The sequence below is a fragment of the Polypterus senegalus genome, chromosome 15 (assembly GCF_016835505.1).
Source record: "Polypterus senegalus isolate Bchr_013 chromosome 15, ASM1683550v1, whole genome shotgun sequence".
Lineage (NCBI taxonomy): Eukaryota > Metazoa > Chordata > Cladistia > Polypteriformes > Polypteridae > Polypterus > Polypterus senegalus.
This window is the reverse complement of record NC_053168.1, coordinates 26,681,236-26,699,917: the sequence shown is the minus strand read 5'-3', so window position 1 is coordinate 26,699,917 and position 18,682 is coordinate 26,681,236. Positions and strand designations below refer to the sequence as shown.

At 39.2% G+C, this 18,682-nt stretch overlaps 1 protein-coding gene across 2 annotated transcripts in view; it reads left to right on the top strand.

Annotated features, from left to right (window-relative positions):
• Window positions 1-18,682, top strand: part of col22a1 (collagen, type XXII, alpha 1) — a 401,136-nt gene that overhangs the window by 285,658 nt on the left and 96,796 nt on the right. For both annotated transcript variants that reach the window (XM_039736671.1, XM_039736672.1), the window contains exons 34-39: window positions 7,303-7,356; window positions 8,960-9,013; window positions 10,021-10,074; window positions 11,361-11,414; window positions 14,817-14,870; window positions 16,620-16,724. In XM_039736671.1, the coding sequence (XP_039592605.1) occupies window positions 7,303-7,356; window positions 8,960-9,013; window positions 10,021-10,074; window positions 11,361-11,414; window positions 14,817-14,870; window positions 16,620-16,724 (375 nt within the window). The remainder of the gene's footprint in view (window positions 1-7,302; window positions 7,357-8,959; window positions 9,014-10,020; window positions 10,075-11,360; window positions 11,415-14,816; window positions 14,871-16,619; window positions 16,725-18,682) is intronic.

Here is an 18,682-nt window from a genome sequence, read left to right as displayed (position 1 = left end):
AATTTGGGAACTAGAAATGGGCACACACAATGAAACAGGAGCAAACTAGACAAATGAAAATCCTTACCCAGATGTATTTAAAACATTAAAATAGTTAAAAAAAAAACACTACTATAAAATAAAATCCATATATACAACATCCAAATATACAACATTTAGCGGTCGCTCCATGTGGCAGTTTTTATGCCATCAGAACTAAACAGCAACTTTAGCTCAGTCGTTGATGAAATTGGAAAATTCTTGCAGTAGTTTACCAGTCCAAGAATAAACTGTGTCTGTTCCTCGTCCTTTGTCAGTATGTCATTATTCCTCTTTCAGCTGTTTGGATCATCTGTCTACTGTCCTGGTGGTTTTTTGAGAAACAACAGAGTCTTTTCATGTCCTTTTCCCATAAGGACATCAAAGAAGAATGATGATCTTTGTTATACCAGATCCTCCAAGTTCAGCTGTTCAGATTTATTTGCCAGCTTAAAAAGTTGAGGAATATCTGGTATAAGTGGCCACTGCAGGCTTTGGCATCATCTTTTCCTTTATTTCTGCTGAGACTCTGTCATTAAAAAAGTGGAAACTGGTCAAATGTTCAGAGGAAAACCAGTGGTGCCTTGAAAATGCTGCATATGCATTACTGGCAACAGCCTGGTTTAGTTAAGCCTTAAGGATTTATAAAAATTTGACGTCACTGTCAGGAACTCGGATTGCAAATGGTGCTTCATTCCACTGTTTGACAGGAACTAAACTGACAAACAGAGCAAACTCTGAAATAATCTTGGATTCACCTTCACACTTTCACCCATCCCGATCTGTGCCTTAAAAGTGAATATTGTTAACACATAAATTCCTAGACTAGTTGCAGCGCATCAAGTTTACGTGGTAGTCTTGCTGTGAATAAATGAGAGTTTGGTTTGCCAAGCAACCCGTTCACTGGGTCAGACTTTAAACTAGAAGAAGCCATCTAAGCTCAGTAACTCCTATAGTAAAGTAATACACTGTTACTGTTATGAAAGTTGCATGTAATGACTAACCAGTTGTTAAGTTTATGAGACTTCATATTGGAAACGTTTGCTACCAGAAATTTCTGTGTAGACTACGAACAAACTAAATACAAAATAGAAACTCCTATTTACTACTAGAATCTTCTTGAAACTACCACTTAATACTAGAATGGTATGCAGATTTTATGCACTAGAATGTTCTCTGTTTTTGTTGTAATCACTTGTCTAGTATAGAATCCTGCACAAACATACACAGTAGTAACTATGCAAATAAAACATTTAGAATGGAGTGACCTCTACATTTTTCACAACTGAGATTAAATTTTATAGGTAAGCAAGAACTTCCTAATGGAAAAAAAAAGCCTTGTGGAGAAATAATTCTATAAGAATCAAGTCTTTGCATTGGTTTGTGGTGCTCCCTATTGTACAATTACAAAATAAATTCCATAATGACGAAGAAAAAATTTGAACGCGTTTTCCCTCGCCCAGACGCGGGTCACCGGGGCCCCCCTCTAGAGTCAGGCCTGGAGGTGGGGCTCGATGGCAAGCGCCCGGTGGTCGGACCTGCACCCATGGGGCTCGGCCGGGCACAGCCCGAAGAGGTAACGTGGGTCCCCTAATCGTGGGCTTACCACCTATGGGAGGGACAAGGAGGCTGGGTGCAGTGTGAGTTGGGTGGTGGCGGGGCGGGATCTTGGCGGTCCGATCCTTGGCTACAGAAGCTGGCTCTTGGGACGTTGAATGTCACCTCTCAGAAGGGGAAGGAGCCTGAGCTAGTGCGTGAGGTTGAGAGGTTCCGGCTAGATATAACTGCTGAGATTGTAAATTTAATCTAGTCTTTTAAACTTTTCAACTTTGTGGTTATTGCTCTTGTTGTAGCACTTTGAGATTTTGTCAATGAAAAGCGCGTTATAAATAAAATCTATTATTATTTATTATTATTATTAACGCACAGCTTGGACTCTGGAACCAATCTCCTTGAGAAGGTCTGGACTCTCTACCACTCTGGAATTGCCACCGGTGAGAGGCGCTGAGCAGGTGTGGGCATACTTATTGCCCCCCAACTTGGAGCCTGTACATTGGGGTTTACTCCGGTGGACGAGGAATAGCCTCCCTCCGCCTTCGGGTGGAGGGACGGGTCCTGACTGTTGTTTGTGCGTATGCGACGAACAGCAGTTTGGAGTATCCACCCTTTTTGGATTCCCTGGAGGAGGTGCTAGAGGGCATACCTTCTGGGGACTCCCTCGTACTGCTGGGAGACTTCCATGCTCACGTGGGCAATGACAGTGAGACCTGGAAGGGCGTGAATGGGAGGAATGCCTCCCGATCTGAACCCGAGCGGTGTTTTGTTATTGGACTTCTGTTCTCGTCACGGATTGTCCATAATGAACACCATATTCAAGCATAGGGGTGTTCATATGTGCACTTGGCACCAGGACACCCTAGGCCTCATTCAATGATCGACTTTGTGGTCATGTCATCGGACTTGCGGCCACATGTCTTGGACACTCGGGTGAAGAGAGGGGCGGAGCTGTCAACTGATCACCACCTGGTGGTGATTTGGCTTCGATGGTGGGGGAGGATGCCGGTTAGGCCTGGTAGACCCAAACGTGTAGTGAGGGTCTGCTGGGAACGTCTGGCAGAGTCCTCTGTCAGAAGTAGCTTCAACTACCACTTCTGGCAGAACTTTGACCACGTCCCGAGGGAGGTGGGGGACACTGAGTCCGAATGGGCGTGTTCCATGCCTCTATTGTTGAGGTGGCTGGCAGGAGCTGTGGCCGTAAGGTGGTCGGTGCCTGTCGTGGCAGCAATCCCCGAATCCATTGGTGGACCCCGACGTTGAGGGATACCGTCAAGCTGAAGAAGGAGTCCTACTGGACCTTTTTATCCTGTGGAACTCTGGAGACAGCTAATAGGTACCCACAGGCCAAGTGGAATGCAGCTTCGGTGGTTTCTGAGGCAAAAACTCGGGCATGGGAGGAGTTTGGGGAGGCCATGAAGAACGACTTTCAGACGGCTTCGAGGAGATTCTGGTCCACCATCCGGCGTCTCAGGAGGGGGGAGCAGTGCAGTGTCAACACTGTATATAGTTGTGGGTCGGTAGGGGGTTCGAAGACCTCCTCAATCCCACTAACATGCCTTCCAATGAGGAAGCAGAGCCTGGGGACTCAGAGGTGGGCTCCCCCATCTCTGGGGCTGAGGTCACCGAGGTGGTCAAAAAACTCCTTGGTGGCAGGGCCCTGGAGGTGGATGAGATATGCCCAGAGTTCCTCAAGGCTCTGGATGTTGTAGGGACTGTCTTGGTTGACATGTCTCTGCAACACCGCATGGACATCGGGGACAGTGCCTCTGGATTGGCAGACCAGGGTGGTGGTCCCCCTCTTTAAAAAGGGGGAAAGGAGGGTGTGTTCCAACTACAGAGGGATCACACTCCTCAGCCTCCCTGGAAAACTCTATTCGGGGGTCCTCCGATAGTCGAACTTCAGATTCAGGAGGAACAGTGTGGTTTTCGTCCTGGTCGCGGAACAGTGGACTTTTGTGGACTTGGAAAAGGCGTTCGACCATGTCCCCCGGGGAATCCTGGGGGTGCTCCAGGAGTATGGGGTACCTTACCCTCTGATAAGAGCTGTTCGGTCCCTGTACAACCAGTGTCAGAGCTTGGTCCACATTGCCGGCAGTAAGTTGAGCCCGTTTCCAGTGAGAGTTGGATTCCGCCAGGGCTGCCCTTTGTCACCAATTCTGTTCAGAACTTTTATGGACAGAATTTCTATGCGCAGCTTCGGTGTTGAGGGGGTCTGGTTTGGTGGACTCAGGATTGGGTCACTGCTTTTTGCAGATGATGTTGTCCTGTTTGCTTCATCAGGCCGTGATCTTCAGCTCTTTCTGCATCGGTTCGCAGCTGAATGTGAAGTGGCTGGGAGGAGAATCAGCACCTCCAAATCCGAGACCATGGTCCTCAGCCAAAAAAGGGTGGAGTGCCCTCTCAGGGTTGGGGGAGAGATCCTGCCCCAAGTGGAGGAGTTCAAGTATCTCGGGTCTTGTTCATGAGTGAGGGAAGAATGGAGCATGGGATCGACAGGCGGATTGGTACGGCGTCCGCAGTGATGCGGTTTCTGCAATGGTCTGTCATGGTGAAAAAGGAGCTGAGCCATAAGGCAAGGCTCTCAGTTTACCAGTTGATCTACGTTCCTACCCCCACCTGTGGTCATGAGCTATGGGTAGTGCCCGAAAAAACGAGATTGCAAATACAAGCGGCTGAAATGAGTTTCCTCCGCAGGGTGTCTGGGCTTTCCCTTAAAGGTAGGGTGAGAAGCTCAGTCATCTGGGAGGGGCTCAGAGTAGAGCCGCTGCTCCTCCGCATCAAGAGGAGTCAGATGAGATGGCTCGGGCATCTGATCAGGATGCCTCCTGGACGCCTCCCTGGTGAGGTGTTCCGGGCATGTCCAACAGGGAGAAGGCCTTGGGGAAGACCCAGGACACCCTGGAGGGACTATGTCTCCCGGCTGGTCTGGGAACGCCTTGGGATTCTCCCGGAAGAGCTAGAAGAAGTGGCCGGGGAGAGGGAAGTCTGGGCCTTTCTGCTCAAGCTGCTGCCCCCGTGACCCGACCCCGTATAAGCAGAAGAGGATGGATGGATGGATGAATGGATGAATCACACATACAAATATACATATGCAGAATACAATTTTATACAGTGAAGGGATTCTCCATTTGCCAAGAGGGTGACAGGGCAAAAGTGGAAGCCAGGTAACAGAATGTTTGAAAGTTAACCCTGGAATGTGTGCTGGACCACTAGAAAGACAGACTTCAGCATTTCAGGCTGAAGTGGAAACATGAAATGTTCCTCCTGGGAGAGTGCTGTCTATTTCATGGTATGTTTTGGAAACACGTAACTATAAAGTTCCTTGTATAATCTATACTAATAAAAGGCAAAGACCTCACTGACTGACTGACTGACTGACTGACTGACTGACTGACTCACTCACTCACTCACTCACTCACTCATCACTAATTCTCCAACTTCCCGTGTAGGTAGAAGGCTGAAATTTGGCAGGCTCATTCCTTACAGCTTACTTACAAAAGTTGGGCAGGTTTCATTTCAAAATTCTACGCGTAATGGTCATAACTGGAGCTTATTTTTTCGTCCATATACTATAATAGTCTTCTGCTCGATGCCCGTGGGAGGCGGAGTTACGCCTCCCACGTAATTTAATGCCTGCCCATATAAGGCCGTCCGTCAGCGGCAATCCAGTAGAAACACTGCCGCTAAATATTCACGGGTGAAGGACTGTGCTTATGCAGAGGAAGATGAGATGGTCAGGGTGGTGTTTGGCACAAACTCAGCGAAACTGCGAGAGGAACTTTTAAGTGCCGGGTCTTAGCTAACATTAAATACAGCCGTGGGGTGGAAAAAGTCAATGTCCCGCTAAAGGAAGACAGTGTAAAAAAAACCCGTGCATGCAGTGTGTCACGTCTCAGATAAAGAGGAAGATGAGCTGTTTATTGATGCAGTAAGAAACGAATCGATGAATGAAACCTGTTATCTTTACAACGATTGACAAACACGGAATGTAACTTGAACACAACACATCCTACAAATACGAACCTGATTGAAAAAAATAATGATAATCAAGTCCTTGATGACAGCAACACTCATAACACTCACAAAACAATTACTGTATATTGACAATCATGTTACGTTATTTTTAAAATGTTCCCTTTTATTTTTCATAACTTCTTTAACACACTACTTCTCCGCTGCGCGGGTATATATATATATATATGTATATATATACCCGATCTACATACGCTCAAATAGACAAACCACACGCCGTGGCTAATGGTAGAGGCTTAAGCCTCTAGCGCGAGGTTCTATTCGAGAGGGGTGCACTGAGTATGTACGCGCGCTTCCCGATTCATTTTACCCTTGCATCCCCTTGGTTTGAGACGTATGAAAAAATATGCAGTTAACGCAGAAAGACAGATCACCAATTGAAGCTTTATGAATAATGGATACTTTATTCGCCATCAATGATTGTTTTGGTAAAGCCATACTCAGTGTATTCATTAGATGAACGGTAAAAAAGTAAGAGCGAGGGGAGGCTGACTTATTGAGACACGCAGGCGAAACCACAATAGCACGCGGGCTCGATGCGTCGGTGCGCGTCAACTCGATCTGAATTGCAATCACATTGAAAAAATATATCTTTTCAAGTTCTATTTAGTCGACACAAATATCTTTGGTTGGAATGTAAGGCGAATTTACTCTTTACATTTGTATGGTGAAGAAAAATGTATGCAATGATGCCTACATTTAACTTACATTCCTACCAAAGATATTTCTGTTGACTAAATAAAAATTCCTTCTATTTAAAATTAAATAGAACTTGAACAGATACGATAGTTCATAATATCCAGGCAGACTTGCACGTAAGAGCGGGAGTCATCCGTTTTAACAAACAGCATATTGCACTGATACGAAATAATTTAATTATTTAGGAATGGATAAATAAATTAAGATTTTGTACAAATAATGTTTTTCATTTTTCTTCCTTGATGGATTCTGGCACCCCCAGCAACAGTTGCTCGCACCCCAAAGAGTGTATACAGTATATATATATGTGTGTGTATATGTATATATATATGTATTTGTGTGTATATGTGTGTGTATGTATGTATGTGTGTATGTATATGTATGTGTGTACATGTAGATATGTATATATATATGTATATATGTGTGTATATATATATATATATATATATATATATATATATATATATATATGACAGCAACACTTATCACTCACAACAGTGACAAAACAATTACATTCACAATCAAACAATTCAAAACCCCATATTCTGTCTAGGAGCTACTAAAAAAAAATAACACTATTATCATTTTTTAACATATCTGGCTCCAAATAAGTAGGAGCTGTGATGGACCCAGAATGATGACACTCTACAACTTAACTTATCCTCTGGGCCGCCACAAATAAAGGGTTCCATGACATTCAAATATGAATGAATCCTACAAAAAATGTGTAGGTCTACATTAGTAGAAATTCTTAAAACAGACAATAAAATTAATTCATATGACTCATTATCCTATGGCGTAATTATGGAAAGTCAATTTATTATAGTAAATGCTTTGCTACACTATGAGGGATAATTTGAAGGAATGATTGTTTTCCTCTAGATATTAATATAATTTAAGTATAATTCTAATTGTGTGCACCAACACAATTAGCCAAGTGAATAACATTTAGAAACACTTTAATGCAATGATGTTCAATTTTTATTCTTACTTCAGGGAGAACCTGGGCAAACAGGAGACAAAGGAGACAAAGGGCAACCGGGAGATCCTGTAAGTAACCTTCTTTTAAATGTTCATTTGATGTTTCTTCTTTTTTTTTGTAACAAAGATGTAATTGCAGTATTTGAAAATAACCACATGGTGGGAGTAAAAGCTTAATGCCAATAGACCTAGACTTCTGTAATATACTAGTAGGCTTTATGTGACCTGCTGTGTTTTTAAACATTGAAGACAAAACATCTCCTATGCTTAGAATTAACTAACATTTTTAAATCATAAATTCAATTCCAATATTTTTAAATGTCATGGCAGATATTTGTAATTGATATACATTTTTAAAAGGCAGAAAATAGCCAAATATCTAAATAATATTTTTCTAGCATTCATATTTCCTTTTCTAAATATTTTACATTAAAATAATCCAGATACTTCTTCTTTTGGCTGCTCTTGTTAGGGGTTGCCACAGTGGATCATCTTCTTCCATATCTTTCTGTCCTCTTCATCTTGTTCTGTTACACCCATCACTTGCATGTCCTCTCTCACCACATCCATATATTAAAAATACAAAATATAATAAGCCAAAATCCAGTAGAAAAAAAAAGCCACGAAATTAGAAATTGCTTAACTTCATTACCTTGAGGGAGGCACAGTGGCGCAGTGGTAGCACTGCTGCCTTGTAGTAAGCATACCAGAGTTTGCATCCTGGGTCTTCCTTGAAAGGAGTTTGCCTGTTCTCCTCGTGTCTGTGGAGGGTTTCCTCCAGGTGCTCCAGTTTCCTCCCACAGTCCAAAGACATGCAGGTGAGGTGGATTGGCGATACTAAATTGGCCCTAGTGTGTGGCTGGAATACGTGTGTGGATGTGTTTGCCTTGCAATGAACTGGTATCTTGTCCAAGGTTTGTTCCTGCCTTGTTTCATATGCTAGATGGGATAGGCTCCAGCACAGCCCCGCAACCCTTTTCAGGATTAAGTGAGTTGAAAAAATAACATGACAAAAACACTTAAGTTGCAGCTTAATTCAATATTTCAGTATTTCTAGCTGGTTTAAAGTGAATGTGCCTTTTCAATATTTCTAGACATATATGTATACTATTTGTCCCCAAGTTTTCATTATGCAAAATTTTGTCATCAAGTTTGCAGTATTATAACACTTGTTAACATTTTTAATGTTTATTAGTTACACTTGCTAAATTTTGAGAATTATTAAATCAATAGCCCGGACAGTTTCATCACATACCTTTACTTTCATATTTTGTTTTCTCACTGAAACTCATCATAATCGGCAGGATTTGTTAAATTTACCTGTAGATGGCAGTATTTTACAATATTCTTGAAGTCGTCATTCAACAGTGAAATGGTACTTGACTTAAAATAAAATTTTAAGGTACTATATATGAAAATAAATTAACACTGCATGTATATTTATATAAATCCAATGAATTCAATTTATTTTAGCAACATTTTTATAAATACGAAACCAACTGCCTGTATGGTGACAGGCTTATAGATTAATTTCAAAATAGCTGATGTCTATATAGAGTCTATATAGCCTCACTGTTTTTATGATAGATTTTATAATTTGAGTTGATAATTCAAAAGTGATGATCTTTAGATGACTAAATTGTATTTTATTTAAACTTTTTATCTTCCATAGGGTCAAAGAGGTGCCCCAGGTGACCAAGGGCTCATTGGCCCTCCAGGACTACAGGTATGGTAACAACACAAAACACTTAACGGTGGAGTCATACTTTAACTGTGTTTCACTCACGTAACCAAAGTCAGATCACCTATAGCTTTCAGAACTTCACTTGAAGAGCTGGAGAACCATGCTATGAAAAACCAAAGGCAAATTAAGCCAGTGTTACATTTATTTATTAATAACACCGAAAGAGCTTGAAATATATCTTTCCATTAAAATTACCCTTGGAAGTGTAGTAGCACATATGGTAGGCCATGTTCCTTCACAAATCCACCATTCTGGGTTTAAACCCTACATCCACTAAGAGGTTTAGCTTGAGCTAACTGCTCATTCCCAACTGGCCACTTTTATGAGTGTGTGTGTTTTGGGGAGATCTATGATGGACCAGCTAACATTCAGTTTGCCAGGATAGGCTCCAAACCCCTTACAATCCTGATTTGAATTACAAGATGGCACCTCTACAGACAGCTTAGATGGGTCCTCTACTGCTACTGCTCAGACTGACTAAAGTAAGCTAAGGAAAGTGTAGCATGAAATGCATTATGTTGATCATATTTTAACATTGTGTGTAGGTGACTGATGATAACTGATGCAAACATATATATTCACTCTTTCATTTATTACCATTTTTGTCTTAGCAACAAAATGAATTAATATGCAATTAAGTTGTTCACAGTATTTTTACTGAGACTGTGAACACCCTTATTTAAGACATGGCAGATGATAAGGTGATACATAATATTTTATTTGTTTATTTTGCTGCCAATACTTTTCTGATACTATAATTTAAGCCACCATTAAATGCTAAATTATACCAGTAACGTTAATAAATTTGCTTGCCTTTTTTTCTGCTTACTTTGGGAAAACAGCCATCAGTTTAAATAGAGTTATAATCATTACAGGTAAAACACTAAGCAAATTCATTTACTGTTTAAACATTCAAACAACTGTGCAGTGAAAATATCTAATATAAAATGCATTTTTAAAACAATTTTGGTTGTTATTTATTTAAACAGGGAGCAAAAGGAGACCAAGGAGCAAAAGGAGCACCAGGAGAAAATGGAGAACCAGTAAGTTAAGATGCGGTGTTTTAGCCCAAAAGGACGAACTGTACGTCATGTATTGTTAAATGCTGTTTTCAAGTGTACAAATAAGGCTTCATGGGCAGCATCTGTAAAATGTGCAGCAATACTTGACTTACAGTAACGTGTCATGTCAAAATTTTAATATGCCAATGGATTTTCATTAGAGGACTTGATAAATATTAGTCAAATATAATTAAATGCAACTGCTTACATTAAATGGTCATAATTAAATTAGACAAAAGCAGCCCATAGTACTAAATTAGTGAGATTAAATTGTTTCCTAACAATTTATATAATATTTTAAAATGCATATGGCAATTTTTAATGTGAAAAGCAATGTGTACCCAATAATAAAAAAAAATATGCAAAACTAGTTAGGTATAATCTGAGCTGCTTTAGCTGTAATTTTTTGATCTTCTAGGAGCTAAATAAATGCCCAGTGTAAAATGTCTCCTCTCATTTCATGCCCTTTAGCTTTTCCCTGCGAAAAACATTGTGGCACCATTTGATCAATGCAGAACTGAAACACATCTCTTTTATATGTGCTCCCGTCTCTCTTCCTAGTGCACTCTGCCCAAGAATCTGCAGAGTGGTGGTTCTAGTCGTTATTACCAAATATCGAGAGACAGCCCACCAGACCTGAGCAGAAACCCAATTTTCATCTTGTCTATTTAACCATTTCCCAGAACGTGTGAGGTTAGACATAGGGATTAACTGGTAAAATAATAATAATTTAACTCCTGCATCGCAGCTGCTGAGTTCTTGTTTCAAGTCTCAGCCTGTTCAATTTTACACTGTTTGTACATTCTGTAGGCATTAGTCCATGGATTACTTAGATCATTTTCATCAATATCCATAACACACAGTTTAGCACAAGGAAAATGTTCTTCAGGATACATGTGAAATCCAAAGTAACACATTATCATGTAGTTATAAATGATGTGTATCCATCTTTTCTGGTCACATCTACTGTAGTTGCCTTTAGAATGACGATGAACAACCATTTTCAATGTCCTATTAGACTACTATAAATAACTACTGTCATCATGCATATTTTGAATAAAATTAAATAATTTCTCTAGAAGAAAAATTCAGTAAGGCTGAATAGGATGGGATTTGATTGTCTCAGAATTGTACTTTTTTTCAAGAAAAGTCATTGGTTCATTGGAAAATATTACTGTCCTGTATGTGAATGTGGGTTTATATCAGTATTCATTCTATTAAACCAGAAATGCTTATATGATTTTTTTCTTTTTTGTTTTATTTTATAGGGCCCTCCTGGCCCACAGGGTCCTCAAGGTGCACGTGGATTGCCAGGAAATGTGGTACGTAACTACATCACACATAAATAAATAGCATAATAGCCATACACATTCCTACCCCCCAGAACAAATTAAAGCATTTGAACTTGCTTGAAAAAGGTCCTAAGTTTTACTTTGATTGACTTGGAATTGATGTACATATTTTGGAATCATTAAAAACAACGACCATCATGGAAGTGATGGATTTGGAAACAGTACTTTCGGATAGTCAATAACACGCATCAATAAATAAATTACTCTAGTAAATAAATAGTAATAGGACACAAAATTGACCTGGAATGTATGCATTGCAAAAAATCTATAAAGGCGTGTACAGGTATCAGAAATGGCATCTTCATCAAAAATAAAGCAAACAAGGAGTGATGATACAAAAAGGAACTCAAAGTGCCAACAGAACACAAGATAAGCAAAGCCTTAGCTGCTATGCTGGCTCACGCAGAGGACATGTTTGGCGTAAACCAAACACAGCATTCCAAGAAAAGAACCTCATCATGTAGGATGACTTATCTACTCTACTGCGACTACAAACACAATTAAGTCTATCTTTCTTATATCACCCTACTCTGGACTTTCTTTTTTTTTTTTTCCTGATCCCAGCCTTGGTTATCCCCAGTATGAGTTGACTTTAAACACATCCCAGGAACACTTCTGGCTAACCCCAAAAATCACTTCCTGGGTCAGAAATAGCTCTTGTTTAGCTAAAGAAATATTAGAGTTAAACTCCTCCAAGACCAGTGCCATGTCTTTTTGCACTTTGATCCCTGTACCTTTGTCAAAGGGCCATGTCTGTAGGACAACTTCTGGTAGGCCTACTCTAAAAGACCAATGCAATGTCACTTTTCACAGCTGGGGAACCATGTACTGCCACTTAATGGAACTGAAAGTAACAGACATCTTGAAGTTCCTCCCAAAAGTCACCTTGAATAGGTCATCATATTCCCAATTTTTTTTTTTGTATTGAGTCCATATGTGGCCTCCTTTTGCTGATGAGTTATTCTTTCAACAGCCCCACTGAGCGTCTCTCTCTTCTTGAGTACAAAGTTGGGAACCCCAGGCCCAGACTGCGTACCATGCCCTCTAGAACTCATGCCAGAAATATTTAGACGACTCCCGAGGCCTTGCTCTCTTTCACTTTGGTGCCCCCAGATGTATTACTTCCAACATGAGCACCAAGTGCCTGCTGCTTCCTAATGGTGCTACTTTTCATACTTTTGGATGTTCCTCTCTTGTGGCTTATGCTCTGCACATCTCCTTGATCTGTGCCATTGTTGGTGTCATTTTTTATTCTGGTAGTACTATGGCAGCTGAGAAATTCTTCTTTTTTTTCCACATACAGCTGTTTTTGACACTCAAAAAATTATAAATTACATCAACACTGTAAGTGAATAGTTAAACTCTCTTAAATAAAATGTTTCTGAAATTAACATAAAGCTTAAGATTTTCCCTCTTCCTTTTAGAGCTTTTATCTGATTTCCGCAAATCAAGTATTTAAGTAAGCAAGAAGAGCTATTTCTGCAGGCTCATATTCCATCTCTCAGTCGCACGTCTGTTCCTCTGTTTGCATCTGCTATGGACAAACAGTCTAGTGCTTATTATAACCCCAGATCAGCAGTATGCCTTGATGGATCTACTCTGCATCTGTCATATTTAATGTTCTTGTTGCTCAGCATCACTAATGACAGAACAAATTAATTAAAGTTGGGAAATGGTGAAATTAATTTAGCAGGAATAATTAAGATGCCTGGCTGTATTAGATTCAGACATGCATACATGCCTTGTCTTTCAACATTGTGTTTCTTAATCAGTGTAATTTACTTTGCATGTGTGCCTTTAGCCAAATGCAAGTGAATGTGTAGTGCATATCTTTATAATTTTTTTACTTTGTCAGTTGTGAAAGCAAATAGCCAAAGTTTCTATTTATTTTCAAAAATATTAAGAACACTCTGAAAAGTAAAGTAACATCTGTCAAAAACAAAACTAAAAACACTTTTCATACCAAAATATTATCTGTATATTGACATGAACAAAACAGACCCTCTCATCTTTATATTCAATTCTGCTTATTCTTGTATAGTACCCTACACTCAATGCAAGTGCAGAGCGCTGTGACAAGTTCACAGATAAATGCAAATGCAAACTTTACAAATTACTAATTACTGTATATAATGAGTGCACATAATGACACAGATTTGTTTAAACAGACAGGAAAATGAAATAGTTCAAAAGTGATTGACATAAATGGAGACCTGCAATATCTATTTATTAAATAGCTGCCAAAATATAAACGATTGCCAGTTCACAAGGCAGGACAGAAAACAAAACTCAAATCAGCATCATTTGGGGGTCCACGGTCAGTTATTATAGACACAGTCAGAATCCTAGAGACCTCAGCTAAAAGGCTGCCTGCACATTCTTGTAATTCTACAGTAGAGTCTGTTCTGGGCCTTCTAAAATCATGACAGAATCTTTACATCCAGTGATTCCAATGCTCCCTTATATCTCGGATGACTTTCCATTAGCTGGCAATAGAGAAGTGGCACTGAGTGCAACAACGGGATACAGAGAGGAAAAACAGAATATGGGGTTTATTAAAATTCATAATGCTGAATTATATTTTTGTACAAATGACTAACAAACAGAAATTCTGTATACAAAACTAATCAGCAGCTCTAATCAGGGTATGCTAGACTAAAATTGTGAGTCTTCAGCAAAGTAGAAAGCAGAGAACAAAGAGCATCTCTTATATTAGCAATCTGATTCATTCCACAGTTTCAGTGTCCTGTAATTAGAAGCTCAACCTCCCACTTTTATTTTATTAATCCTTGGAATCTTAAGTAGGCTGGCATCTTGAGATATTAATGTGCATAGAGGTTTGTAAGTAATGTCAAGGTCAGAGAATTAAGCATGGTCTTAGCCATTTAAGGTTTTATATGTAAGACACATTTTAAAATCATCCCTAAGCTTAACTGAAACCCAGAGAAACAACTTCAGAACAGGAGTGATGTGCTTGTACTTTCTTAATTCCTGCAGCAGCATTTTGAATCAACTGAACTGAATCTTTCATACAGAACATTTTGAATGGCCTGTCAATAATGAGTTATATTAGTCCATCCTACTAGAAATAAATGTGAGAATAAATTTCTTAGTATCTTCAAAAATGTAGAAACTTAATTTAACAATGCTTTTAAGATGGAAAAAACTAAGTTTTATCTAAAATTCAAATGCAGTAAAAGGATAGCAAGTAAAGTTATGATACAAGAGACCAGGCCTCAAATGTCAACCTTTGAATTTTGAGTTTTATAAGCTTTGAAACAAATAAGTAAGATAAATGTAAGAATATTAATATAAAAATAACCATTTTGCATATTCAAAAATATAACCTGTACTTTTTGACTTCTCATTCAGGGCATTCCTGGAATTGATGGCTTACCTGGAAATGATGGGCAAAAGGGAGAAAAGGTAAACTTTTCTATTTTACACTCTGAAGAGTAACTTTTACATAAAACAAGTTATAATGTGTAGAGGGCTGGTTTATTTTGAGTCAATTTTAATTTTGCTTGCACAACAGAGTTTTAAGTCAAACATCTAATGTCAGTTAATCAATAATACATTCTGTAAAAGAGATATTCCACCCAAAAATGGTATTTCTTATATATATTACTTACCCCATGTTGTTAGAAATGTTGGCCAAGAAAACAAATACTCATGTTTTCATGCAGAATTAGAGAAAACAGTTTAAGCTTAAATGGAATGTTATGGTGACCCATTCTGTCCAATGGCAAATTACATGAAAAGGTCCAAGGAAAAGTGCCCCTGTGTGTGTGTGATCTCCATGTCTGTCTGGTTGCTATGTTTCTGTTATATGAAATTTGGTATGGAATTTGTAAAAACGGTGGAAATGCACCATCTGTTATGAAAAATGCAATGCCTTTTATTACTACATGCATTACAAAATACAATCCAGTAGATGGTACACTGCAAACGTTAACACTGAATATGCTGAAATCTACACTGATTACATAGATTTCAACCTATCTTAGACTGGTAGCCTACCTAATCCTCCTTAATAAAAGAGCAAGTGTCTGAGTGTTTGTCCAGTTGCTAGGATTAGGAAGAAAAATGCTAAAAGTGGAAACAGTGAAAAAAATACAAAAATTAAAATAAAAATACCAAATAAACTTCTCAAAATAGTAAAATATGTCTTATCCATCTCTTCTGTGGTCAGACATTACACACAACAACCACAGTGTTGAAAGTTTCTTGCACCCGCTCAGGCCACATGAATACAGTTTTTAGCTATAAATCCAATGACAAGTAACTCTGTATGGTGAGCAATATCCATCCATCCATCCATTATCCAACTTGCTATATCCTAGCTACAGGGTCACGGTGGTCTGCTGGAGCTAATCTCATCCCAACACAGGGCGCAAGGTAGGAAACAAATCCCGGGCAGGGTGCCAGCCCACTGCAGTGTGTGCACACACTAGGGACAATTTAGAATCGCCAATGCACCTAACCAGCATGTCTTTGGACTGTGGGAGGAAACCAGAGCTCTCGGAGGAAACCCACGCAGACACTGGGGAGAACATGCAAATTCCATGTAGGGAGGACTGGTGAGCAATAGATGAGTAAAAATAAAGATAAATCGACAAACACATAAGGAAACCAAAGCCCCAACACAAATAGGCTAGAGTCACTAATCTAGACCAATCTGGTAATGACTACAACCACATTTTGTAAGTAAAAACACTTTGACTCTAAGAGTGGTCAGTTTGATAAGCACTGCTGAGAGTAAGGAGTGAAAACAGGTGGCACTATCTAAAGAGAAAAGAGCTGCCATGAGAAAAGAGGATTGTATTATTATGCCATACCAACTGGACAACCTGTGTATCAAAAAAAAAAGTTGACGTTGATTATTCATATTTCAACCCATCTTAGATGGGTAGCACAGCTAATATTAAATTAATATTTTTGTATAATGGTATATGTATATGGAATTTTAAATGCTAAATTGAAATTGGCTTTGTGTGTGTGAGTATGTACTGTAATTGACTGCCCCCCTGTTCAGAGTTGGTCCCTATCATATATAAATTGTTTTTGGGATAGGCTCTGGCACCCGGCGATTCTGAATTAGATACGTAGGTAAGAAAAAGGATGGATTGATGTTGAATATAATAATATTTAGTTATTTCAAAAAACTCATTACAGGGTGACCCTGGAAAGGAAGGAAAACAAGGACCATCTGGTCCAGCAGGAGAGCAAGGTGAAGCTGGAATCCCAGGATTGCCTGGAAAGGGAAAAGACGGTCAACCCGTAAGCTAATTTTAAATATCTACTTTATTTAATTGAATGTTAAACGAGAACACCTGTAATCAAGACCAATATGTAACTACATATTTAATGTATATTCAGGAAAACTTGGGCTTAGAAAATGGTATGGTATGATATAGTACAATGAAGAACAGATAACATTAAAATATTTCTATTGTTTATAATAGAGTGCATGCACCAGTTACTTAAATAGCAATTCTCAGTATATTTCAGATTAAATATGCAGTACTTTGTTGTTCCTTTATTTGGAACTGGTTAATGTTGTGTGGGTTTACTTTAAATAAAGCTGAGAATACATTATTTACTTAATTTTGTATGGGTTTGCTTTAAATACAAACTGAGAAGAATTTTATTATCATGTTTAGTCGTCTGAAAATAGTTATGGCACCATATGCAAATGAAATATTATTAATTCCTCTGTTTACTTCAAATTGTGTATTGGAAGGAAATCAAAGATATGAACAGACTGAAGAAACAAAATTATAAAAACTGGTATTGATAGATAGATAGATAGATAGATAGATAGATAGATAGATAGATAGATAGATAGATAGATAGATAGATAGATAGATAGATAGATAGATAGATAGATACTTTATTAATCCCAAGGGGAAATTCACATACTCCAGCAGCAGCATACTGATAAAGAACAATATTAAATTAAAGAGTGATAACAATGAAGGTATAACAGACAGACAATAATTTTGTATAATACTAACATTTACCCAAAGGGTGGAACTGAAGAGTCGCATAGTGTGGGGGAGGAACGATCTCCTCAGTCTGTCAGTGGAGCAGGATGGTGACAGCAGTCTGTCACTGAAGCCGCTCCTCTGTCTGGAGATGATCCTGTTCAGTTGATGCAGTGGATTCTCCATGATTGACAGGAGCCTGCTCAGCGCCCGTCACTCTGCCACAGATGTCAAACTGTCCAGCTCCGTGTCTACAATAGAGCCTGCCTTCCTCACCAGTTTGTCCAGGCGTGAGGCATCCCTCTTCTTTATGCTGCCTCCCCAGCACACCACCGTGTAGAAGAGGGCGCCACAACTGTCTGATAGAACATCTGCAGCATCTTATTGCAGATCTTGAAGGACACCAGCCTTCTAAGGAAGTATAGTCGGCTCTGTCCTTTCTTACACAGAGCATCAGTATTGGCAGTCCAGTCCAATTTATCATCTAGCTGCACTCCCAGGTATTTATAGGTCTGCACCCTCTTCACACAGTTGCCTGTGATGATCACGGGGTCCATGAGGGGCCTGGTCCTCCTAAAATCCACCACCAGCTCCTTGGTTTTGCTGGTGTTCAGTTGTAAGTGGTTTGAGTTGCAAACTAAAGTAAACTAAATAGTTTAAAGTACATCTATATACATAGTATAATAATTTAAAGTACATTTGTCAAAAGGTTGCATTCTAGGAGTGACAGGTTAATGACATTTTTAAGCCTTTCAGTTAATCGCGACTCTGTCCCTTGATTAATTAATACAGGACTGTGAGAAGTTAAAAATGGTGGTATTCAATCTAAATGGTGGCACTATAAATCACTACAATTGCCATATACAATTCTAGTTGTATAAAGAAATTGAACCTGAATATTCTGGAATTCTGTAAAGTGGAAACTTTAAACATCGGTTAAAATCTAAGTGACAGCAATTGCAAATGTTATTAAGAAGTTTAAGGTCCATAGGAATGTAGACAACCTTTTTGGACGTGGCCACAAAAGGAAAATCAACCCAAGAATGGGTAGAAGGATAGTGAAAATGGTAGGCAAAAAGCCGAAGACAATTTCCAAAGAGGTACAAGCTGAACTCTAAGGTCAAAGTCCATCAGTGTGTGATTACACCATCACTTACTGAGTGACAGTGGGCTCAATAGAAGAAAGCATAGGAGGACTCCACTTTTGAAAGAAAAACATAGAAAAAGCCAGACTGAAATTTGCTAAAATGA